Source organism: Chrysoperla carnea, chromosome 3, assembly GCF_905475395.1.
Source record: "Chrysoperla carnea chromosome 3, inChrCarn1.1, whole genome shotgun sequence".
NCBI lineage: Eukaryota > Metazoa > Arthropoda > Insecta > Neuroptera > Chrysopidae > Chrysoperla > Chrysoperla carnea.
The window spans coordinates 26816515-26843461 of NC_058339.1; the positions used below are offsets into that span (position 1 = coordinate 26816515).

Consider the following 26947-nt stretch of genomic DNA (forward strand, 5'->3'; position numbering starts at 1 on the left):
AATGCATAAAAATTGTGAAAATAAGAAATCAAATTGCAATAATATTATTTTTTAAATATAAATTATCATAATTATTTATTTAAATTTGTGAGACAATAACAATAAATTTTCAATGTAAGTCATAAATGCATTTCATACAATTATATATGCATTCATACAATTCTATATTTAAAGTTGTGTATCGTTACACATGGAAACGCCTCCAATAAATCTCACGCACGGTGCGAATTCCATATACGGAGATTATGATGACCAAATACTGGTAAGTCATTTTAATTTTGTTTCTTATTAAAATTTTATCTGGATCTTGGAAAGTTCACATAAAAGCTATAAATAAATACCTACAACTAAGAAACTAACCCTTCGAGTTTTGGGGTTCGATCAGAGATTACATCCGCAAATCGTCAATTTTTTGCATAACAAACTGAAAATCATATAATACAATGAATCTATTTTGACATAAAAGTATTAAAGAGATCGATTAAACAAGTGAAAACAAATAATTGACTGAGTTAATTGTTGAAATACCCTGTATAGACAGTGATGATTACTCCATGACATTACACATACATACATGTCACACATACATAACTGATACCTCCATATAATACAATTTACATACTATACAATTTACGCCTAATTTGCGCTCGCACGAGTAAACAGTGGTGTTTACGAAAAAATGTTTCAAACAAAAGTTGGTACGGACCCAGGAGCCAATTGACCTATGTTACTAATTTACGAAGTACGCTGTATTTCAATTTGATATCTTTTTTCGTTTTTGAGCTATCGTGTTGGTAGACAGACGGATAGACAGACGCACAGACGGACAGAACCTATACCAAAATTTTGTTCATAGCATCAATATTTTTAAGCGTTACACACTTGGGACTAAACTTAGTATACCTTGCATATTACATATATGCATGGTAAAAAAATTAAGATTATTCGAAACTCATTGAGAAAAGATAGGGGAACAATCTACTTTTCTCGCAGATAAAAATACACAAATTTCTGAGACAAATAATAATACCCGATCATTGACCTAAAAAAGCACTTGAATTGTTTAAGTACATACTTAAATTAGAAATTAAACAAATAAGTTGATAAGTCTTAAATACGATTGTTAGCCGAGAGTTACAGCCTGAGTGTTTTACACTGACTCATCTCATAATAAAAGAGATTGTATATAAATTACTGTATTATGAGGTAATTGACAATCAAACTGATGGTAGCTTTAAGCTGATTGTATGTTATCGCGAATATTTTGTACAAAACATAAAAGACCTTGAATGTTAATTTATAAATATCATAGTGATCCGTAGTAAAATATTTAACATCTTTGTCTTCCAAAAATATTAAGGAATTATTATTTATGACGGTTCTGCACCAGTTGAAAAGGTCAAATTTTGACTTCAATATCAGAATAAGCATAAAAAATCAATATTGCATCCTTGTTGTTTGTAAAAGTGTGCATGGATTTGGGAACACAAAATTTTTAAAAATATCTGGATCCGATCCAATCTACTTCATATTTTGCATAAACATTCTTTAATAGAATTGATGGAAGATGATGTTTCGCATTTTAATGAAACTCATCGCCCAACCCCGTAGCAAGGGGTAAAAAACTTCATCATTTTTGTAGTTACAAATTTAAAAAATTGTAATATAAGCTCATAGTTTAAGACAAAAGTTTATTGTATCACTTTTTTTTTATCTAAGGAGACCAAATAGGGGGTGAAATTTTGTATGAAAGTCAAACGTTTTGATGTTGAAAATGGAAAGATAGTTTCTATGAAAAATCGTTATTTTTAAGGTTCCTCATGAAAAAATTAAATTAATAAAATTATGAACAAAAGTTTTCAAGCCAATAATTCGAATGACTATCTTTCCAAAATTAAATATATATTTTTTAGAACTTTTCATTTCAATTAAGGATCCTTGTTTTTTGGACGAATAAGTTCGATTAAGATAGACTGATAAAGTGAATTATAATTTTCAAATGAAATGATGAAAATTTTGAGGTGTTGTTAACTACGGAATCTCAATAGTAGCACACTTTCTTTTTTCGGGGAATACCACAATTTAACAGTATCTATGTGTTTGTAGACATTACCCATACACATACAAACGTTTCATTTACAGACAAATGTGAGCTCATATTAAGTTTGAAATCAATTTTCTCATGTAATAATAAACTATATCTTAATTCTTCCAAAAATCATTCCTATATTAAATTATGATGTTTCTCTTTGTTTAATCTTCTATTTCATAAAAAAAAGACTATTAATAAAACGATTAGATCGTGACAAGTTGGGAAAAGAATTCCGCCCAATAATATAAATGAATTAAAAAACATGTGAATGTTAAAACAGATATTGATAGAGATTTCAGTTCAATCCCGATCTTACAACTCTTTAATCCCGTTCGAAATGAAAATTTAAAAAACTTCTGGCGTTTTTTGACCCAACACTTATTAATTTTCTCTATTAATTTTAAGAATTTCTCGACAAGTATTAGGAAAACCGAAGTTCCTTTTTTGTAACATTAACTTCTGTTTTGCCAATATTTATCGAGAAATAATATATTTTCTGGAAATTAAAAACAATAATTAACGCTGAAAGAATTCGTCAATGCGTCTGATTGAAAAATGCTTGAAGACTTTGAAATATTAGGACTCATTAAAATAATTTCCCTTCGCCGTGAAATAAAAAAATTGAAACTATTTTTGTAAAAATTTTGACTTGTTAATGATTGAGACGTTCCGTAAAACATAAAATGGGATTACTATGAATTTAACTACGCAGTATAAAATAATATAGAGATAGAGACGATCGGCTGCGGATTGCTGCGCGCGAATCGCACACACCTAATATATGTATATCAAAGAATACAGGTTGTGTATCTCCACATTGGTGATAAACATCACAATCAATAAATACAAAATATACACTTATTTAAAAAACTTAAATATGTGAATTTTTCGGCCCTTGCGTTTATCTTGTGATAGAATCCACTCTGACAATATCAACCAAATGTACAATAAACATTAAATCAAAGAATTTTGGTACAAATTTCTTTGCTAATGTAAAAAACCCTATAAGAAAATAGGTTAAAATATTAACTTATTTTTGAGTATATTTCGTCCAAATTATTAAATTGAATCATGACTTTTGATATGATTTTATTGAAGTGAAAACTTCTATAGGCATATTAGACGATTTTTCGTTGGGGAAAATCTTATGGATTCGTGTCATCATGTCGTCATCATCATTAACATGTTTTTGCTTTGTATCTAAAGCAATACTCATGAAATTTCAGCAGAGGTAGAGTAGCCTAGTGCCAGAGCAGTGGACTTCGACACTGGAGCCCGGAACCAAATCTACTTTGGTACGTAAACAAAAAATTAAATTGGTCTCACGTTTCATATAATATTAGTTTAATGTTAATAATTAAAATACTATTTTTAGTTTCCACGGCAGTCCCCATGACTGGCTATCCTTTTTTTTAATTAATGGAAAAAATACTATAACAAAAAAGGTAAATTCATGTATTTTTTTAGTATATTTCTTTAAATTTTTTTAATCCGATTATATTCACTTAGTAAAATCATTCATTGCGATGTGTATCACCAATGCAGAGTTACACAGCCTGTATTTTTTCATATATTTTCATCACAATGAACTGCGCAATAATGCGCAGTCGATCGCCGGTGTCTCTAGAAGTGTTTGTTACAGCTTTAAATGTGTACAATCTTTTTTGTTTGAGTTGATTTCTTGGAAGTTAAAATAGTTTGTTTTTATAATAAGAATTAGAAAATTATTAGTTCTTAAATAAATTCAAAAAATCTTATCATATCGAGATAACAATAAAATGTCAGATAAAAAACTGCAAATGAACACACCATTGCAACCATCAACTTGCAACAATCTGAATTTGGGAAAATGCCCCGCAAAACAAACACCGACTTCGGTAAGTTTTGAATTTAACTGTTTAATCTTTTTCTCAGGTAAGTTCAAAAAAACATAATTAAAATGTGTAAACAATTTAATAATCAAACAAATGTACCCAAACAGCCACCATTTGACCTATCACAAACCGGTAATCATTTGAATATTGGCAAGACGTTTCCAAATGTTGTTCAAAATGGTCCACATCATGTAGACGCACAGGCTTATGGGAAAATTCCTCTAACACAACAAACACCACCTGGGGTAAGTTTTAATTTTGTTATTTTGGGTTTAAAACCTATTTATAACTCCTGACGAAAAACTAATGGTATCTGTTTTTGATCTATTTGTGGCATCATTTCTGCCAAATGGATTTTTAAATCATTTAATCCAGATATGCTTCCAGAAATAGATTTCAATAAATATTACTAGCCTATTTAAAAATCAAAGTTTTTTGATTTAATAACCTTTGGGTAAGTTGTAGCTCTTTTTTTTTGTTCAGAGGTTATCAATCTTAGAATATTATAATTTTACTAAAAAATTAATAAAAAAAACTTTTGTTTCTCTATGATTAAAATATTCACCAAACTAAAATTTTCAAAATTTTTTGTGACCGATTGCATCTCCAACTCTAATGGTTCAGTTGGTTAATGCGTAATCCGTTCTGTACGCAGTGTGTCTAAGGGGCCAGGTTCAATTTCCGTCGTCACAACAATAATCAATTTTAATTCATAAGTAATGGGATGATGTGTTGCATGATGGTGTATCTATGATGGTGTATGCATGAAGGAGGTGTATTCTGCCTCTCAAAATAATTAACTGAAATATTCTACAAAAGGTGATACCACAATAGGCAAGTTGGCCCATCTAAATTGAGGCCTAAATGAGACCCTCGTGGACAGCTAATATTACCTAACGTAACCTTACCATATGGAAAATTTGGTAAATATAATTTGGTAATTTTAAAATGGATATTTATTAGCTCAACCTTTTCCAATGTTAAATAAAAAACATAATGATTTCTTCTAAATAATTTTTTAATTTACGCCGACGTTTGTTAAATTTTGTAGGTTGGAGGTGGATTACAATACAGACACGATTTTGGACACAGTGCATCCGTAAATGTTGATCACGTGAAGGATTGGGGTACAACGGTTCAAGCTCAGGCTAACGCAAGATTATTTCAGAGTAGAGATCGAACCGCAAATTTGGATTTAGGAGCAGGAGCTCGACAACATTTTGGACCACGGCCAAGTCCTATGCAAGGACAAGTAATGCTTGGTTTCACAAAAAAATTTTAAAAAGATAATTTCCATTTTTTATATTGTTAGGTTAAAATTCATTATTAAAAAATAAATTTTTTGAAGAATGATTTGGTAATATTTTTTAACTCAATTCTCTTTATTATCATATGTATTTACTGTAACTATAGATGCAATGATGAATGTATTTGTTTTTCGAAAAATATTCAAACAAAGGGCATACTTCAGTTCAACTATTTTATCTCTACACTTAAATTCGTTTTGCAAGACAGTTCAGCCTTAAATTAAATGGGAAACCCTTTATAAAACTTATCCACTTTATATATTTCTCAGTCTTGGCTCACGAAAAACGTTTTAAAGACTAATTCTACCTAAAATTAATACTTTAAATTTTTTTCAATATTTGTTTTAGTGACTAACAATATTTGAGTTAATTTCAATTCATAGAAAACATTATTCAGTAACTTCCGCCTACGCGCAATTGTTTTTTTTTTCATTCTTTTACTTTTTTAGACTGAAAAATTTAGAGCAATGTCTACTTAGTTTACTAGAATATAAATAGTGTGAGTAATCTCAAAATAAGCACTCTGTACAATTAGACGAAGAAACGAAGGAATAAAGTTCAAAAAATTTGAGCAGTAAGTCGGATTTGAATGCGGTTTTCGGTGATCGATTCGTTAGAGCTACAGGAAATTTTATAATCTAGTCTGATTTATAAGAATTTAAAAATATGCAATTAGCATAATTCATATGCATTTTATAATTTCTTTAAAATTGACCGTTATACCGTTGCATCAAATATCTCTGAGGCCACTTCCGCCACGATTTTCTTGTTCAGCCACCCGAAGAACAGATTATATGACGAAATTCTGTTAAACTCCAGAAGGCTACAAGAATATCGTTGCAATAAGTACCTCTAAGAGCAATCCTGTCACGATACTCGTGTTCAGCGATCTCAAAAAATCCTGTGTAACGAATTTGAACTGATTATATGATAAATTTCCCGAAAACTTCACTAGGCAACGAGGAACCGTTTAACCTGAGCACCAGGTACCTCTGAGACCAATTTTGTCACGATATTCGTGTTCAGCGACCCCAAAAACGTCATATTAACCGTCAATTTAAAATTACAAAGTGCATATTAATTATGCTAATTGCATGTTGTTAATTTCTTTTAAATCAGACTTGGTCACAAAATGTCCTGGCGGTCTAACGAATCGAATGCCGAAAACCGCATTCAAATCCGACTTACTGCACGAATTTTTCGATTTTTAATCATTTTTAGTGCTTCGTTTCTTCGACTACAATGTATTATGAAATATGTTGATGACTTATTGAGGGTCTTAAAAGTGAAAAATGTATATTGAGTAGTCACATTCTTGACATCAAACACAGACACACATACACGCATACAGAAGAAGTATAGAACTAGGAAAACATCTAAATGTAAGTAAGGTATTTTTATATGTAGGTATTATACATTATTTTCACCCCTCGAAGTGTAAAGGAAAATATACGCGTAAAGAAGAAAATTGGCCTTTTCACTTTACTGTTAATATAATGGATTTGTTCATTACGTATATATGTATAATAATAATATATGGGATATATAACGTGGTATAAATACGGAATGATCTTATTAACTTGTTGTAAGTTGGGATTAAAAACATATTTAGCGACATGATTCGATATTGAAAACGAAGAATTTTAATCTAGAAGAATCATTTCAATATATTCAAGTTAAAAATGTACGTTTGATTTTTTTTTAAATGAGGTTGGTCTAAGTCCTTATCAATTCAATAAATTATTGGGGAGGGGGGTTGCCCGATTATAGAAATAAATAAATAACTTCAAAAGCAGGCATATTAAAAATTGGTCTTATAGGAAAACGGTAGATGGATAATATATTTCCATAGAATTCTCCGAAACTAGTCGGTGGAAATCTAAAAAAAAAACTATTTAAAAGCTTAATAAATTATTGAAGAAAAAAAAAACCGACTTATTAAAGAAGCGCAAACCCTTAAGCACGGTAGTGGAGACAGAAATTAAAAAAATTATATATTTTCAAATTTGATGTTGAATTTTGTTATAATTTGACATTATAAGACGAAATGTTAGAATAAGATTTTTCGATACATGGATTAATTTTCGAAAAATCGAAAATTGAAAATTTTTTTTAATTGTTTAGCTTTCGATATTTCGAAAACCAAGGCGGATATCGAAAAATTATATTCCTATTTTTCGTCTACATTCATGAAATCATAACAAAATTCATCAATAAAAAGTTGAAAATAAGGCACAAATAATTTAAACCACAAGTCTAAAATTGCTTTGACGCTCGTAATAGCGTTCTATTCGTTGCATACAGAATTCAATTCAGCGCCGCTAGAGAAAATATTTATAACTTTTATATCATTTCGTTATATTACTAAAAATAAAAGACTGAAAACAAAAGACAGTAAAAAGTACGCAACGATCGAAAACTAGACTTAACTCAGATAGGCACCATTTTTTCGACTACCCTCTCCACTAGAGTTTCATGTCCTTGTTATAAAGTTTCATGCTATGATTATTTGTGTCTGATATTTAGTTTTAGAGGATTAATCAAAGTTAGTTTAGTGTTAAAGAAAAATTACTTTTTATTACGGCTTGACAGTGAAATTTATGGAAATCTAATTTTTCAAACTTTGTGTTTTGAGACAATTGTTTTGTCTATCGTATGCGCTTCAAGAAACCCATTGAATAACATAATTTTACATTTTAAATTTTGGACACAAAAAAGTAAACAAAAAATCACGTATTCAATATGAAAAGCCTGTATCGGATAATTAATAAAAATAAAAAGATAATTTTGATTTAATTTATAGCAAGTTTTCATCAGTTATGAATCACCTATATATTAAGTATGAGTGTAAGCACTATTTATCTTTAATATATTCATACTATTATTCACGAATTTGAATATGGAAAAGAAATAAACAGTGAAAATAAATTACATTTTACTTCTGTTTCATTTGTCAATAATACGAATTTTCTGTCTGAGAATTATTATGAAAGATGATGTCACAGCCGATGAACATGATAATGTCACATTTGATGATTTGATAATCATAGAAAACCCCCATTTCTATTCTTTTTTTTCGTTATTCTTCTTTGTAGAACTGTAATTATTTGTCACATTTGTAAATAATTATCAGACTAAAAAAAATGGAATATGGTATTTGACTGGTTTCTGGAAATAATCTTTGGTTATTCTATGGTATTTATAAAGAGTGTCTTTACAGCTGTGATATCAGTTTTTCGATAGGTATACTGTGCTTAATTCCGGGACCAGGACTCTACATTCTTGAAACTTATTAGAGATTGGTTAATTTTGATCACAAATTTGAAAAATATGACCCCAATTTAGTAGTAGGATTACACACTTGGTTTATCAAAATTGGATATAATTTGGATGTGATAGAACAAAATTAAATTTTTTGAATTCTGATGACGTCATAAAGTTAAAAAAATCAATTTTATTGATAATACAGGCAAATTTGGGTAATTTTTTCCATCTGTGATGTTTGTTTTTCGCTAGCTATCATGTATGTGCTTAATTCTGATACCAGGACTCCACATTCTTGAAACCTAATAGAAGTAGTTTAATTTTAATCACAAATTTGAAAATTATGACCCAAACTTAGAAGGATTACATACTTTGTTTATCAAAATTGGATAAAATTTGGATGTGATAGATCAAAATTAAATTGTAGTGCTTAAAAAGTAAGCGCCACATTTATGTACCAAGATACGATGGGAACATAGTTAGGATATAAACATAGATAGGTGAATGAACTGCCAGGTCCGGGTGAAATAGGTGAAAGGTCCATTATTTACTCAAACTGTATCTGTATTCTTTGCACTTTGCATCACCATGACTTGCTTAACTATTTTTATAGTTTATGCAATGGCTATAACAAATCTATGGTATCGTTGCCTATGTTGCAATCACAAATTAAATTTTTTGCATATAATAATTTATCATAAAAATACCTACACCTACACTATACTGAGATTGTTAACAAATACTTTTAATACATTTATTTTCTAATTTATACATTGAGATAAAACGTCAAAGCCTTTAAACGTGTATAAATACGTTCGTAGTACAAAGCTTTGGACTTTTTTTTTGAAAATTGAGTTTTTAAACTTATGAGTATTTTAAAGATTTTTGTATTTTAAAGTCAATTCCTTAGACATAAAAATTTAATACACAAGTAAATATGCTGTTAACGGTAAAGAAAAAAAATCGATTTAAAAATCTTGTTCAACGTAATTGTTAAATACTGTTCAATATTGGCACGAAATTCTAACTTTTATTTAATATAAAAATAATAATTGGCTGGTTTGAATATTCGAGATGTTTTTTACCGGAAACCGGTAGTTCTACAGACAGAATACCTACGTGTAAGTTGGTATATAAGAAGGGTAAAATATTATAAATATCTTGTATATATGTATGTACACACTTACTTCAAGTAGGGTTCTACGTCTTTAATGTTTAGATACAGTAAAACACTTCTATTACAATTAAAAATCAATTTTATATGGTACTTAATTCTGTAAATAAATGAAGAGCCCTTCAAAATTGTCCACTTCATGAATAAAGGAGGACATACCAGCACGCCATATAAAACACTTTGATAAAATTTTACTTCTCAATATTCCATAAAATCCTTCGAAATTTGAAAAGTGCATTTACCTGCATCAAGAATCGATCAGGTATTTTTATGTGAAGAAAAGAGCTGCCTTCTGATTTCTCAAATTTTAAGAATGTATTTTAATTTTTTTTTAACGTTTTATGACTACACCTAATTTGAAACTTTTCGTTAATTTTCGTCAACTTGTAACCAATAGTATTTCTTTCCAGAGAAGCTATCTACAATTGATAACCGAACTTTTTGGTGCTTAATCTATACAATTTCATTATTTTTACAACTTTGAAAATTAAGCCCATCTCTATTGCTTATATATGGAACCTAGGGAAAAATAGTCCTGGAAAAAAATGGTGACGGAAAAATAGAATATCGAGTGGATATCGTTTACGATAATATCTCTGTTTTCTGTAATAGTGTCCCATTTTTGAACGAAAGGGTTGAAAACAGTAACCAACCATCTCCTCGATAGTCGATAAACGAAGTTATTAAAAAACAATATCAGATGTGTTTGGGATTTATATTCTCAGATCTATTTTCCGGTCTATTTTTTTAAGATCTATTTTTTCCGGGGCTTTTTTTCCGATCACCAATATTTGATATCCTGTTATAAAGCGTATTTACAGATATTGATAAATATACACTCCTTTACTACACCAAGTTATTTCTACAAATTTTAAATCAATTTACCAAGACTTTTAATTGACCAAACAGTCTGCCCTTTGGCATTCTACGTCCTTAGGATGCTTCCTATCATTTGGTAATATTTTTATGACTACATCAAGTTGTGAATATTTCATTAATTGTGTTTCGTATATTTAAAGCTGTGAATTTCTGCACAGTTTGAGTTTTTTAAATTTCTTTGTCTATGTTTTTGAAGTTACCTAAAAGATGATAGCAATCAATTCGACAAGTATAATTAATTCAATATATAATGATTAAAAATATATTTATTTTCTTAAAAATAAAATTAGAAGAAAGCATGTTGGAATAAAAAGGAAGACCACTTTATAGAATAATACAAGTTTCTGAAATAGAAACAAAAAATTATTTCATTTATAAATAATAATTTTTAATTTTAATGAATCGATTCGTCAAAATCCAATATTGATTTTTCTTTTATTCAACACAAAAGTGTATTACTGCTATCAAACAACAGAGGCCAGAGCTTTAGCTGTTACGAAGATATAGATAAATATAATTGAAATTGTGAACGATGAATGGGAATTGAATATTGAAATAAATAATGATTTTGAACGATTTGAACTGTACAGTTTGTTCTCTAAGTACATAATAGATATATATAGGATAGATGGATAGATAGGAACACAGAACAGTAACGGCAGCACATAGGGCACATACCTTTTGATATGTGTATATTCACAGTGTCATCCATACAAGGCGAATGAACATTTAATAAAAGTATATGGAAAAACTGAACTATGGATTCAACGCATCTTTACGTTTTTATGTTTCCTGATTACAACAAATTTTTGTCATTGAAAATATGTTTAGTTGTTCGTATCAAAAAGTGCGCTAAAATGAATAGATCTAGATCAGCAGGAAAATCGAAGTGTCTTAGCTTAAGGGACTTAATTTTAAATGTAGCTAGTTTATTAAGAACTGTCTACTAATATTAAAAATGCCGTTTTTTACATTCTTTTTTTTTTTTTTTTCTATTTTTGTCAAGTGAAAACACCCGATTCTTAAGATATGGAACCCTAAACTCGCAATTGAAACGTAGCTAAGAACACTCTTCATTAAATAACATTTTTCTTTATAGTTTTCTCCAAAATGAACCAATTTTGAATATCGTTGTCTCTTTTATAATTATAAATTTCGATTTTTGCCCCAATTTCTTGGATCAGATTTTTGTATTTTGTAAATACATATTTCGATTACCAAGTAGCCATCATCAGTATGGATTAGCTAATCGTAATTAATCTTATTATGTATGTTACTCGTTGCTAATTTGGTGGTGAACTGCACCACGGACGTGGAGACAACTCCTCTTGAGCTTTAACCTGGAAATGTCGATCTTCTAGATATGATTTCAAAATACACTAATTTAATTTGTGGAGCCATACATACCGAACGCCTTGCTGACGTAAAGAAATGAAGCTGTGCAATATTCTTTTTCTTGAAAGCTTTTGGCAGTTATACTATTCGATGCACTTGTTTTGTAGTTGAATGTTTCTCACGGAACCCAAATTGATGGTCTGGTTAATCAATAATTGAAGAGACAGAATTTGTCTTAGAAATTTGTTTGAATCCTGAATGACACTGTACATGTGAGTACAGTACACCTATACTATAGCAGAGATAGAGAGTTTGATTTACTTAGGTGCTTTATATTTATTTATGTATCTTCCTTCAATTTCATTTTAAATTGATTTTCATGTTTTAATATTTACAATACGCTTTTTATTTCATTATTTTTCTTTTTATCAATAATAAGTAATCGAGATAGGTAAATATGATAGATCATGTAATAAATGTAAGTACTTTCTATCTATCTTCATTGCTATATAATTAAAAATTTTCTTTTAATGCTCCCGAAAAAATCACAAGCGGAGCTACATTTGACTTACAAACAATTACCTAACAATTAGTAATAATTGAAACATGAAATTTCGAAACAATTATAAATAAATTGAAAAATTAAATATTTGAAATAAATCTGAAGAAATTTAGTTCTTGTGTATATACAGACAGAATCCCTTTGCCTCTCCTTTTAAAGGATTCCTAGAGTAAAGTTCCGTTAAAGAAGTAAAAAGTAAAAATAATTTTTCCTATTAGACACTCATTATTGATTATTTTTAAAAGTTGGAGATACTCAATTTAAAATATCAAAGATGATCCGTAGCGCTTTAAACTTTTACAGACAGTCAAATATGAGCCACTCGTGTTAAAAAATATTTTTTACTCTTTAGTACAATAAAAGTTTGTTACTTAGTAAAAGTATGTTTTATTTAAATTTTTGAAGTTGATCAATGGAAACAGTTCAATGGTGTCAAGTTATATGATTTTGGCGTGAAAACATAGATATAATAAATTAATAACAACTTCTTATATGCACGATGCACACAGGCAGAAATTTTCCAGATATTATATCAAGTACAGAGTGATTTATTAGATCTGTTAGAGCATTATATTAATCTGATAGTATGTTTTGAAAAAAAATAATTATGTATGGTCAATTAAAATTAGTTGAGCTTTTTTTTTGCGACGATGGACACTTTTTGGTAGGGGAAAATGTTATGGGTTCGCGTTACCGACAGGCTGCGCGCGCGTCGACATGCTTATAGCAGTATATCTGTAGCTATACAACTGACGTATTGTGTAACATTAGTGCTGCGTATATAACAAGTACATTGGAATTTACGTAAATACAAATACTATCCACAAATCATATGATTGTATATTAATTGTTATTTCAATTGAATTGTATTTATATTTTGTCACAATCTTGTACAGCCCGTAATATATTTAAATAATAAAAAACCATATAAACATGCATATAATTGTTGCTCGGAGTGTCAATAGATGTGAAAAGCAGATTAATGTTAATAGTTTTAATTCAAATATAATGAAATTTCAAATTTTTTCACTTATATTGGCAGTTCCTATGACTATCAATTTTTTTTATTGTTTATTGCTGAAAAAAAAAAAAGAGTTTTCGCTTACTCATTAAAAATGAAATTCACATTACGACCATTTCTTTTAATAAAATTTGCCAAAATTGATTATTGAATTTATATAAATCATCCGGTAGTTATATGTTGTTTAATATATATACACATATAAGTTGCAGAGCATAAATGCCGACAAGCGAAGATAAACGCAAATAAGTAGGAATGCAAATAAGATATAAGACGTCGAGGCGACGTTATCTAAATTGTGTACACCACCAACATATGAATACAATGCGAACGAAATGCAGATACATGTCTCTATGTTTCTATATATTATGTGTGATAATATTCGGTTTGTATATGTTTTCTGTTTTGGGATAGATTCAGGAAATACTCTCTACCAAAGTAGCTTTTTATAATTTATAACTGCTCTTACATAATGCAATTTATTATATTTGGCGACTAAATGTATCATAAAGGCCTTGATAACTATGTACTTTTTTTTACATGTATTCATTTTATTACCCCCGACTAAAAAGAGGCTGGTTATAAGTTCATCGTATCAGTGTATCTGTATATCTGCGTGTCTGACTGTGGCATCGTAGCTTCTAAGAGATTAACTGATTCTGATGTTAATGGGATTAACTGAACGTTCGAGACTGGAAAAGCCCTTTCCTCTGAAAAAAAATTTGCCTTCTCCCAAAATTTTTCGAATTGATTATCCAAATCCGGTAGATTTACATAATTATATATTTTTTATTAAATAATAAGCCCTATTTTCTAAATTACGATAAATTACTAGATTAGAATTTGAAGAGATTTTGTATGCACTTTGTTCAGTCATTGCATGTTAAATTGTTATTCCCAGGCATGAGTAATTACTATCTAGTTTGTTTTTTCCTGTCTGCGCGAGATCCTTCATTCTTTATCAAATTTCAAGATTTACCCCTTATTTTAAAGCATATCGCACTGTCTTATTACGAAAATAGACTCACGCTCTTAAAATGTAACGTCTCATTATGTAATCTGTATACCGTATCTGTAATAAAATTGCCTAGAAATAAAAAGTAAGTTATTATTCATATTTATCTTTTTTATATTATTTCCCTAGCCTGTTTTTAGCCACGGGTACCACACTGTGAAATTCCACACGGTTCGAGCTAGTATGATCTATTCATCAAAATAAATTTTCCAAATATGGTCTATTCTTATAAAATACTTCCTATACTATCTTTTTCGGCAGCTCGGTTCTTCTACCCCTAAATAACCGCTAGCTATAGCAATAATGATGAAAATTTAAACGATCAGCAGTGTTTGTCACTATTTTTGTCTCCAGCTAACTTCTTGAAATACAAAAAGTCGAACGGTTTTCATTTTATTTTGACATGAAAAAAAATGAACAAAGGAGCACAGCATCTTCGTCTTTTTAATATTAATATGGACTAAGCTTTTGGATTTTGATTCATTCTGTATATTATGTAACTACAGTACTGTAGTACAAATTGTTTTCACACCAATACTAAAGCTATCTATTCGAAGCAATGAGAATTCCAGAAATATGTAAAGGGTCAAATAGTTATGTAATAGTACGTTTATATACACTAAAGCTGAAATTACTTTAGTATTTTATGATTTCATCGTTGCATGTAAACTCTCTAGTAAATAAATTGCTTAGTTGGTTGGATCAAAATACTCGAGTACCTACTATAATATTAACTACACATTCTTGTGACGCGGTGGTTTAGTAGTTTTACATTTTATATTATATAAATGTTAATATTATATTGACGGATAAAATAATGCTATACGAATAGAATTTGCTTACATTTAACGTACAGGATGAGCCATTTTAATTGATTTTCTCAGAAACTATGCATCTAATTGATACAAACACCCGATTTTTGTATTTTTTTGGGTCAAAATTACCTTATATACAGAGTTTTATCGAAATTGGAAACAAAAACTTTTTCCCGATTTTTTCGATTTTTTCTAAGGGGTACCCCTTAAGAAAATTGAAAAAAATCGAAAAATTTTGATTGCCCTTGATTTTATAATAATAATTTTGACCCAAAAAATCCAAAAATAGGGTTTATTTAATGATTGGATGCATGGCTTTTGAGATATATTCCAAAATTGGACAAAAAGAGCGATTTTCTCAGAAACTATGCATCCAATCCATACGTAAACCCGATTTTTGTATTTTATGGGTTAAAATTACCTTATACACATAGTTTTATCGAAATCGGTGACAAAAACTTTTTCCCGATTTTTTCTAAGGGGTACCCCTTAAGAAAATTTAAAAAAATCGAAAAATTTTTTTTGCCTTCGATATCGATAAAATTCATTATATAAGGTAATTTCGACCCAAAAAACCCAAAAAGCGGGTTTGTTTAATGATTGGGTGCGAGACTTTTGAGATATAATCCAAAATTGGACTCATAGTGCAATTTCCTCAGAAACTATGCATCCAATCGATGCATAAACCCGATTTTTGTATTTTTTGGGTCAAAATTACCTTAAATACAGAGTTTTATCGAAATCAGAAACAAAAATATTTTCCCGATTTTTTCTAAGGGGTACCCCTTAAGAAAATTGAAAAAAATCCAAAAAATTTTGATTGCCCTTGATATCGATAAAATTCATTATATAAGATAATTTTGACCCAAAAAATCCAAAAATAGGGTTTATTTAATGATTGGATGCGTGGCTTTTGAGATATATTCCAAAATTGGACAAAAAGAGCGATTTTCTCAGAAACTATGCATTCAATCGATACAAACACCCGATTATTGTATTTTTTGGGTTAAAATTACCTTATATACAGAGTTTTATCGAAATTGGAAACAAAAACTTTTTCCCGATTTTTTCGATTTTTTCTAAGGGGTACGTACCCCTTAAGAAAATTGCAAAAAATCGAAAACATTTGTTTGCCATCGATATCGATAAAATTCATTTTATAAGATAATTTTGACCCAAAAAATCCAAAAATAGGGTTTATTTAATGATTGGATGCATGGCTTTTGAGATATAGTCCAAAATTGGAAACAAAGATCTATTTTCTCAGAAACTTCACGAGTCGATATATTTGTGCGTGAAAATATTACATTTTACCTTAGTAAGGTAACGCACCCTATTTAAAAGAAAAATAGCTCTTTTATCATAATTTGACATGAAAACTGTTTTTATTCTCTTCAAAATCATTTCCTTAGAAAATAACAGAAAAAGTTGAAAGGTATGTATTATTTCGTAAGAGCATAAATAATATTCTTAACATAAATATTACATTAACTATTTTATCGGTAAATTTGAAAAATGACAATTTAGAATATGTTTATATATTTAATTTTCACACGCAAATGGTAATTTGAGAAAAGAGTTTCCAGGCTGAGCATCTCATTGAAATGAAAAAAGGTGGGTGTCTCTTCGAAATGACACTTAGCTTGATGATTATTATCTCCTAAAAATCCCTTTAGTCTCTCAGATCGAGTACTTTCCATGCATGAATGAGTTGTTTTTCTAAGAAAAAGTTTTTGGATTAATATACAATCATAAATAGATAATGAAATACTTAACCCGCCTGTACTTTCATCACCTGATCGTCAACCTTTAGTCCCGTGATGCGTACGAATTTGAATGAATGTGAATAATTTTAGAACAAAAACCAAAATAATCATATTCAATAATTATACTACAAATATTTATTGAATTAATTTCTTTGCATATTAACAATGATGATTTTATATAGAATATGATTTTATATGCACCATTAAGAATGCTTTCAATAAAAGTTATAATAAACATAAATCATTAAAGAAGCTACTGACAACAACAAAATTTTCATTTATTAAACTTATTATTAAAATTAGTTTCATTGCTAATTCTTATCACTAAAATTATTACACAATTCATTATAATGGCATTTGAATTTTTTTAAAAATAAATTTCAACGATTATGCCGTACATAGCTAAATATCCGAAACTAACGAAAGTACAAGAACAAGTCCAAAAATTTCGGAAGGTAACATATTTTTTGCTTATATCTTAGGTCTCATGATTTTGACAAATTCTTATTTCTGAAGTGCAAAAATATATTTAAAAAGTGTAGATACGTTCAAAAATTGGAAAAACTCATAGTTAGTAAATCAATTAATTGATTATATGAAGTTCAAACACATATACCATTTTTGAATAAACCACAGGCTAAAAGAATAGTCAAGTGTAAATATTTTAAGAACGCTTTCGCAAATTTCAATAACTGTGGTATAATATTTGAGCAATAGTTTAATAACATACAAATTCAAAACATTTCACTTTTGTACTAGCAGGTTAAACTGTCACTTGATACTCCGTGTCTAAACAATTCTTAAGTGTGGCTAAAAAACGTGGCTAAAATGATCTAATTATAAATTTGGATACCTATATGGGAAAATTTATTTTACAGACTTCCTATACTAGATTGTGTTGCGTGTGTAAGTTTAAATGAAGAAACCTTAGTAATAAGAAATGTATGAAAAAGAAAATAATTTATTCAAATAAGCTTATAAAAACTGTTTGTTGAACTTAATATATTTTAGCATAACATAAGCAAGTTATTAAAACTATTTGATATTTAAGGTATCACATGTGTGAATTTCTAAGGTGATTTTGTCTATATTATGACTAGATCATGGAATTGGTTAATTAAATATATTATAAATTTGAATATTTAATTTATGAAATAATATATAATCTTTAAATGAGGTATTATGTAAAATTCGAGAATTATGAAGAAACGACACCATGAAGCACAACGTAATAAAAAAGTCTCTAGAAAACCAACTCATAATGGTACTGACAGATACATCATATACGATTTTTATTGTCACAAAAGTCAAAAAATTTGAGCTAGATTAATTTTGATCACCCAAAATATAGTAGAATTACATACTTGGTTTGTCCAAGTTGGATAAAATTTAGATGTGTTAGAGCAAAATTAAATGTTTTGGATTTTGATGACGTCATAAAGTTAATAAATTCGATTTTTTTGAAAATACAGGCAAATTTGATCCAATCTTATTGGATTTTTTTTGTTGGAATCCACTAATTTTGGGTCATTTTTTTCAGCTGTGATGTCAATTTTTCGCTAACTATCTCTAATGTGATTAATTCCGGAACCAGGATTACACATTTTGGAAACTTATTAGAGTTGGGTTAATTTTGATCACTAATTTGAAAAGTATGACCCAAATTTAGTAAAATTACATACTTGGTTTATCAAAATTGGATAAAATTTGGATGTGATAGAGCAAAATTAAATTTTTTGGATTCTGATGACGTCATGAAGTTAATAAATTCGATTTTACAGGCAAATTTGAGCCGAATGGAATTTTTTTTGAAACACACTAATTTTGGGCCACTCTTTCAGCTGTGATGCCACTTTTTCGGTAGCTATCACTAATGTGCTAAACTCGGGAACCAAGATTCCACATTCTGGAAACTTTTAAAACCCTTTAAACCTCTTTCTGCAATATTAATGATACACCCTATATAATAATGAGTTGTTTACTTCATAGCTAATTTATATTAAATAAAAAGTAGAGCATACCTATTTGATTTACATAAGCAAAACCACATAATAAGGAAATATTTCATAATAATGGTACTCTATGCTTGTAAAAATGCTTTTTTGCATTCTAATTTTCATTTATGTAGAAATAATTATATGCAGTAGGTTCTTTGACAAAAATATAAATTTTAAGTCACATAAAAATAAAGTTCAAAAACTAAAGCCCGACTACTATAATCACGCTATGAAAAGTATGAGACGAGAACATATTCTCATCTGAAATTGTTATAATGTATAAAATTATCCTTAAAGTCGGAGGACCATCACTATTAAAAGCCGGTCCCCTGACTATAATGACAACTTGATTTATTAACAATTTCAGATGAGAATATTTTCTTGTTTCTAACTGATACATGCGACTAAATAGAAAAAATAAATCGATATTTCTAAAAAATAATATCGATAACTATGCTTGAGACTTTTACCAGCCAATAATTTTTATTTTAATTTTCAGAATTTCATAAATATTTCATTTAAAATCATTTAAAATTTATTTCTCTGTGAACGCATATAACAAAAGGGGGTTGTAAATGAACGTCTTTAAACTGATAAATAAGAAAGACAAAATAGGAATGAAAGTAGACTTGGGCATCACTTCAATGTTCTAATTTTTGTTTTACGATCTTGTGTGTGTGTGTCATTAATGGAAACTTATAAATCTTAACATAGTTTGGTATGAATGATTTTATACAGACGAAGGAAAATTAAACGATTAGCTTTAACTTTAATTCAAACTCCGAAGCTCGGATGACAATATAAAAATCATCAGATTTATGAAAACTTGTAACAAATAATCTCATAGAAATTGAGTATCATACAATTTATATCCTTAATAATTCAACTTCAAACTTAAAACCAAGTACCGAAATATGTAATAAAATTAAACTCCGAAGTTGGGAGACCGTAGCAATATAAGCTTAATTTAAAAACAACTTGTGAAAAACTCATGTTCATTTTCTGAACGGTTTATGAGAAAATAACTATCAAAGTAAGTGTTTTTACAAAAAAAAAGTTTTTCATTTTTATGCACAGCTCTTAATTTTGGTATGATTATAAAGCTTAAAACTGTGGTTTTTTTAACACTTTTGGTATCGAAACTCCTTAAGTTGCAGGTTTTTTCATCTTTCTTGATCCAGATAATCGATGATCTTGATACACGTTTTTAGTGGTGTTTATAGGTTTCTTATAGGAAAATGTGCATTGCAGAAAACAGGCTGATATATTGAAAGTGATATATTTTTATAGAAAAATTTTACATATGGATCACTTAATTGGTTTTTAAACACAAGTAGCTTATAAATGTTACTTCGGGTTTTTTTATCGAGACAAATTATGTTTTAGAATTCGCCAAACAGTAAAATGCATTGTTCCATTTCTATCTTTGTCGTTGTAGTGTAAATTATAAAAATAATATTATGAAACCAGATTTAAAACCCGTTGAAAAGTAACGGTTATTTTAAGTTAACAGAATGGAAGCTAAGTAAAGAGAATGGAAGGTTGCAGACTAGAATTCCTGCGTGGACCGTTTACCAATTGTATATAAGAGGGCGGTGAATCAATTAGATCGTGCAGGCAGATAAGAATTAATTAATCGGCATTGCGACTGCTTCAAACATACTTTACGTAGACTATTATCATTTTGGTTGGTACAATATATAATCATGTTCTAACTTTTTTTTTTCCAGAAAGCAAGTTTTATTAACTAAGTTCTTGATAAATTGGCACTTAGTAATAAAATTTCCGAATATAATTTTCCATTTTTTATGAGGACAGCAAAATTGCAAAGAGTGTATCAAAATTTCATAAGGTACAGCCTTAGCTCATTAGGCTACAGCTTAAGCTAATTACTATTTTTTGTCTGTGCATAGCACATTGAATATTCAAAAAAACCATACATATTCACATGAACTTTTTGATCAGACTTGACTGCAAAATATTGGAAAATAACTTACTCCATATGATATTCGCACACGTATTTTATATATAATGTAGTGTCGTAGCACTTCGTAGCGTTAGTATCTACTAGTAAATAAAAAAGGAGTGTGATAAATAACATAAATGTTGACATATCAAAATGAAAAATGTTGAACGTCAAGCGTAGATAATAATAAAAATACATATTTCACCCCTTCGAAAAAAGTACTTTTATTTTTTAACTTTCTGACATCAACTTATTTTATTCATCCCGAAACAAAACATGCTTCAACTTCCTTTTTTATCTATTCACACTGAGATCAATACCCTGAAGCGGTTTTACAGAAAAAATGATCGGGGGGTAATTATCGTTTAAGTAATTTTCTACAACTATACTGACTATCAAAACTTACTTTTGATATTAGCAGAAAAATTTCAAATTTGATTTTTCTTCACTCCAATAACCCAATTTCTACTCACCGCTCCTGGTAGTCTTTTACGTTCGTAACGATTTTCGCAAATCCGATATTGCTATTACCTTTCAATCAAGAAAAAATATCCCCGAATGCACAAAATGGCATGTATATACACAGATCAATCAGAAAGGGGTGTCAATAGATTGTCCTGACCATGACGTAAAGTTATGCTGAAAATTCGTGTTTGGATTTTCGGATCGATTGTGTCCAATAATGATCTTGCCGAGCCTACCGAAATCAGACAGGTTCATCATTGGTTTACCAAGCCTTGGTTTGTCAGCATTTGCCCAAGCCTTGGCCTAAGCTAATAAATCAATCCTTGGCTTGCTGATCTTTATCCATAGTGGGTAAGGATTGATTTGCCGCGTAACGGCATGTGGGCATGGCATACCCTGATTAATTGATATTTATGTTTATGCAGCTGTACTAGTAGAGAGACTGGCCGTTTGAGCAAAGGCGTTTGACAGAAAGCACATTCTTTTCCTGTCTTTTCGAGGATTAAATTATAGGTTTGGTCTCTAAAGGTCATGTGCAACACGACTCATTTTTAAACTTATATATCGTGTAACCATTGTGTGTGAAAAAAAAATATGAAGTAATTTCCTGTTCGAAACAAATTTACAATATATACAATATTGCAGCAATTTTATGCCGAACGACGATATATTTACGAGAGAGAGATAGAGAATTGTGTGATTTTTTTTCTGTGAAGTTTTATTTTATTTTTTATAGTAAATTTGTCTTTAATCTGACAATATAGAAATTGGGTGAATATTAACGTGGTCGATTTTTTTTATTTGCTATGTAATAACATTTGTTATATACTTTTTCGATTCGAGAGTATGGGAAAATGATTTTCGAATGAACAATTTGTCACCAATGAAAAATAAATTATTATCGTTCGATATTTATTTTAATAAAAGTATTCAGTAAATGAATTATACGATATTGTTATTTAAGTAGTCAGCCAGTTTATCTTCAATTTCGATAAAACTCAGTATATAAGGTAATTTTGACCCAAAAACTACAAAAATCGGGTGCATTTGCTGACTGGTCTAATAGTTTTCGAGATACGGACTTAAATTGATCCAAATATTGCGATATCTACGAAACTATGCATCCAATAATTAAATTAACCTGATTTTTATACTTTTTGGATCAAAATTACCCCATCCACTGAGTTTCATCAAATTCCAAAACGAAATTTTTATTTTCGTTTTTCTTGATTTTTCATAGGGATTTTTTGATAACTAAAATAATTTCAGCGGTAAACCTATGTTTCAACAACATGTATTTTACATTAAAGAAAGAAAATTGACAGTGTAGTTAACAAATGGAATAAAAAACCTTTGTCTTTAATAGAAATAGCTTGACATTGTTAAAAAGGCTCAAAGGTTGAAATGGTTTTAGATTGGTGTATTGAAATTATTAAGGCAATATTGAGTTAATGAAAGCAATAACCAATAGTTTAATAATATGAAACAGGAAATTAAATTTATAAAATAACTGTATGGGTTTAGAGTCAAATGTAGAATTTGACAGTCATATCAGAAGGGTTAGAAACTGTAAGAGTTCCTGGAAATTTTTTAATTGCTTGGGAAACGCAATAATGATTATCATTCATAATGATATAATAATCATAATAATAAAAAGGCTCTTTAATAAATATCTTAGAAAAAAGATTCTTAGAAGCAACTTTGTCGACAGTTTCTCAAATTTCAAACCTGACTGAATAACGCGTGATTCTAGACCTAATAAAACAAAGAGATATTATTTTCTGTATGAACTATCAAGTAAAATACTTTTATTATGTAGAAAATGTTGTTCCCTTTCTGTTATATGTTTAAAGTTACTGTTACCTATTCTCTATGTACAATAGTTAGGTCTGTTACATTTAATGTTAGCTGTTATTGCTTACAAAAGCTTAATAAAATCGATTCAAATAAAATAGACACAAAAAAAGTGTACAATTTTGAGAATAAAAAGTTCCATTCACATGCAATATTCAATCGAACGTATTTGTAAAATACACGCCGTCAAGCATTTTCATCTAGACATCAAACACTGCCAGATTACTATCATTTCTATCATATAAAACAAAAAAATATATTGATCAATGAATCAACGAATTGATTCGTTACATCAACGAATTGATCAACGAATAAATATATCAAAGAATATTTTTACTGTTTTATCATTAAATCAGCCATTTTATTTTAAATGTTTTGTTTTTTAGTATACCTAAATAGGGGGTTGTTGTTGAAGGCATTAAGCAAATATTATCTAGGTAAGGCCACTGTTAAGATTGACTTATTTTTTATTTGAAAATTGGCCAAACGGGTATGTTACGGTGTGGGGCAATCACATGTCGATTTATATAGATTGTCGCCAAGATTGAGCCATTTTTGTGGTTTAAACTGGATCCTCAGTTTAAAAAAACTTTCAATAATTTCGAAAAGTCATGAATTATAAATTTCATTCAAACTATGAGAGATCTTAGTGTTGATGAATATCAGTTTGTCTTTATATCAACGTCAGAAAAAAGTTGGAGTTTATACATGTTTTTTTTTTCATGCTCTTTAAACAATACAAATTATAATTCAGATTATTACTTAATTTCAATAGAAAAAGAATTATTCGAAATTCAGCTACCTTAAATTCACTCTCGACAACGTTCCTACCTCTCAAACCTAGAGACCATCGGCCTCAAATACAAATGGTCGAATTATATTGAAAATTTTTGTTAATTTCGTTTTTTTTTTCTATTTTCTATCTAATAAACAAAAAACAAAAAAAAATCATATAAAAGATTTGTGTAAGATAAAAAAAGAAACGGAAACAGATCTTTTATTTATAACCGATATCTTCAATGCAAAAACTAACAACAATTTCACAAACTGACCTAACTATTAATGTATATACATAACCTCTCTACATACATAACCTCTCTGTAATAATAGTATGAATAACATAAACATATACATTTATACTTTAATCCACTTCATAATATCCACAGAAAGTCAGAGTAGTTTTATGTTTCTTCTGTTTGTAATGTTAGTGGTTTGCTTAGTGCTCTAAAATGTAACCAAATTTTAGATACCCCTAACAAAACCTCTACAAACTGTATTATTGACGTACATTAACTTAAGACTTTAAAATACGTATAAATGGACATACATATAGAAGTGAAAAGGATCTTTCTATAGACTTAAATACGAAATGGTTTATTTTTCATGGAATAAACAGGATAAATTTGGAAATTTTCAATCAAACTCACTTAAGCCGTGCAACGAACTTTCATTTTTGGGTAAGTACAAACAAACAAGCAAATTGGGAAATAGGTATTCTAGTACTCAAAAAGTTGAAATATATACTGGTATGCAAGTCCATGTCGTAAAGTACTTACTGTTTACATCACTGTTAACCCTTGCGGGTGTTCTTTGTCACGGTACCTAGAAAATATTTAGTTGTGCCTCCAAGCTTAAAGTTGAAAGATATCCGTTATTATGATATTCTAACAGAAAGATAATCTAATCGTATACCTAATATTATATATGCGAAAGTAACTCTATCTGTCTGTCTGATTGTCTATACCTATATGTAACGATTACATGCCCAAACTCTTAAACCAATTTTAATGGCTTCCGGTATTGAAATAGATGAGAACTTGGGAAAGGAATTTTGAGAAAGAACTTGGCAAGGCTACTTTTGTCACAAAAATAAAACTGAAAGGGAGTTAAATAGAGGATGAAGGTTCGTGTACATCATAACGCTTTGCTTTTTAGATTAGTTTAGTATTGGATTATAACTTTGATAACAGTTTCAGATAGATTTCATAGATGTCATTAAACATGTATGCAGAACTTACTCATCTCTTCATACGTACACATACCAGATGATTTTGCTGATTAAATTCAATCATAGTTTCAATTATTATATTGAGGGTTGAGCAAAATGATTTTTTATTTGATATTCGATTTTTTTCGATTAGCATAACGAAATAAAGGATATCTTTCAATTCGAAGATAAGTGAAACATAGTTTTGTCATTTATATTTTCTAAGTCTATAATACGTTTCCACTCACATTACAATAGTCACACATTCAACTTAACTTGATTAAACCTGAATAAATATATGATGATATGAAGAGGAATATAATGTTAGAACATCCTAGTACTTATCCCTATATGGTTTGTTCGGAATTACCCATTATAGAATAGAATAAAGAGTACCTTATATTACTTACTGTTTTGGGATATTTATTTGTTAGTAGAGTGTATAGCTTTTGAAGTAGATACATTTTGATGATTATACACACGTGTAACGTATACAAAACACACGTGTTTGTTCAAATCACAAAAAGGTTGTTACTATTGCTAAAAATTATCTACCTCTTACATATAATCAGTTTCCTATTAAATTTAGCAACTTTACTAAAAAATATTAGCAATAGAAAAAAAATTACAGAGCTTTTCAAGCTTTTGTAGGCTTTTGGCTTTTTTTGGGCTCAAATATTTTCAGACATTCATTTTTAACCGAGGTCAAACAAAAAAGGAGGAGGTTATCAATTCGACTGTATTTTTTTTATGTGTGTTACATCACAACTTTTGACTGGGTGAATCGATTTTGATAATTCTTTATCTATTTGAAAGGTGGTGCTTCCCGTCTGGCCCCATTTCATTTTGGTCTAGTTCTGACAACAGCATATTTGAGAAAATCATAAAAGTCTTAAATTGCATTAAGTATGCACGATAGGAGGACGAATAACTCAATAAAACGCCAACTAATTTCGATGATTCTTTTGTTTTAGGGACAAATTAGTTAGTGAACTTCAGATTCACTACAAATCACAAAATAAAAAAAAACTTTTAACAAAACGAAAACCGACTTCAAAAGAAAAACTTAACGATAATATAATGTAGTTAAAATTATTGTTATTTTCGGAGTCGGTGTCAGCCAAGGAAACAACTCTGACAGAACAGTTTGCTACATTAGCTCGATTGACACCGACTCCGAAAATAACAATAATTTGAAATACATTATATTATCGTTATTTTTTTACCTTTTTGTGCATATTAATTTGTTTTGGAAAAGTTTTTCTTTTGAAGTCGGTTTTATTTTTGTTAAAAATTTTTTTTATCCGCGAACATCCTTCAAATGTTAAGACTATATATTAAATGGAATTTCTAGTTGTAAGAAAGTTACTTAATTCAGATTTTTAAATGCTGCGTGCAAACGCGAAGGATCTGTCCCAAGTTAGCGAAGTCAAGAGAAAATCCCAAAATACGAATACATACATATCTACGATACTTTCATGTTATTAAACTAAAATTAAATCCATGTAAAACATACAAGCTACACATTTATATCAGTTTAAATAGTAACAAAACCCTTCTTAATTATCATGCAC

General features: G+C 29.1%; 2 protein-coding genes across 2 annotated transcripts in view; one reads left to right on the forward strand and one right to left on the reverse strand.

The window, feature by feature from the left end:
* The window catches only part of LOC123296646 (GATA zinc finger domain-containing protein 14), a 382239-nt gene that overhangs the window by 93774 nt on the left and 261518 nt on the right, over positions 1–26947 (reverse strand). The gene's annotated exons all lie outside the window — the stretch shown is intronic.
* Positions 3686–5278, forward strand: LOC123296649. Its single transcript, XM_044878210.1, has 3 exons — positions 3686–3969; positions 4074–4211; positions 5018–5278. The coding sequence occupies exons 1-3, from the start codon at positions 3871–3873 to the stop codon at positions 5246–5248; spliced, it is 468 nt and encodes a 155-aa protein (XP_044734145.1). The 5' UTR covers positions 3686–3870; the 3' UTR covers positions 5249–5278.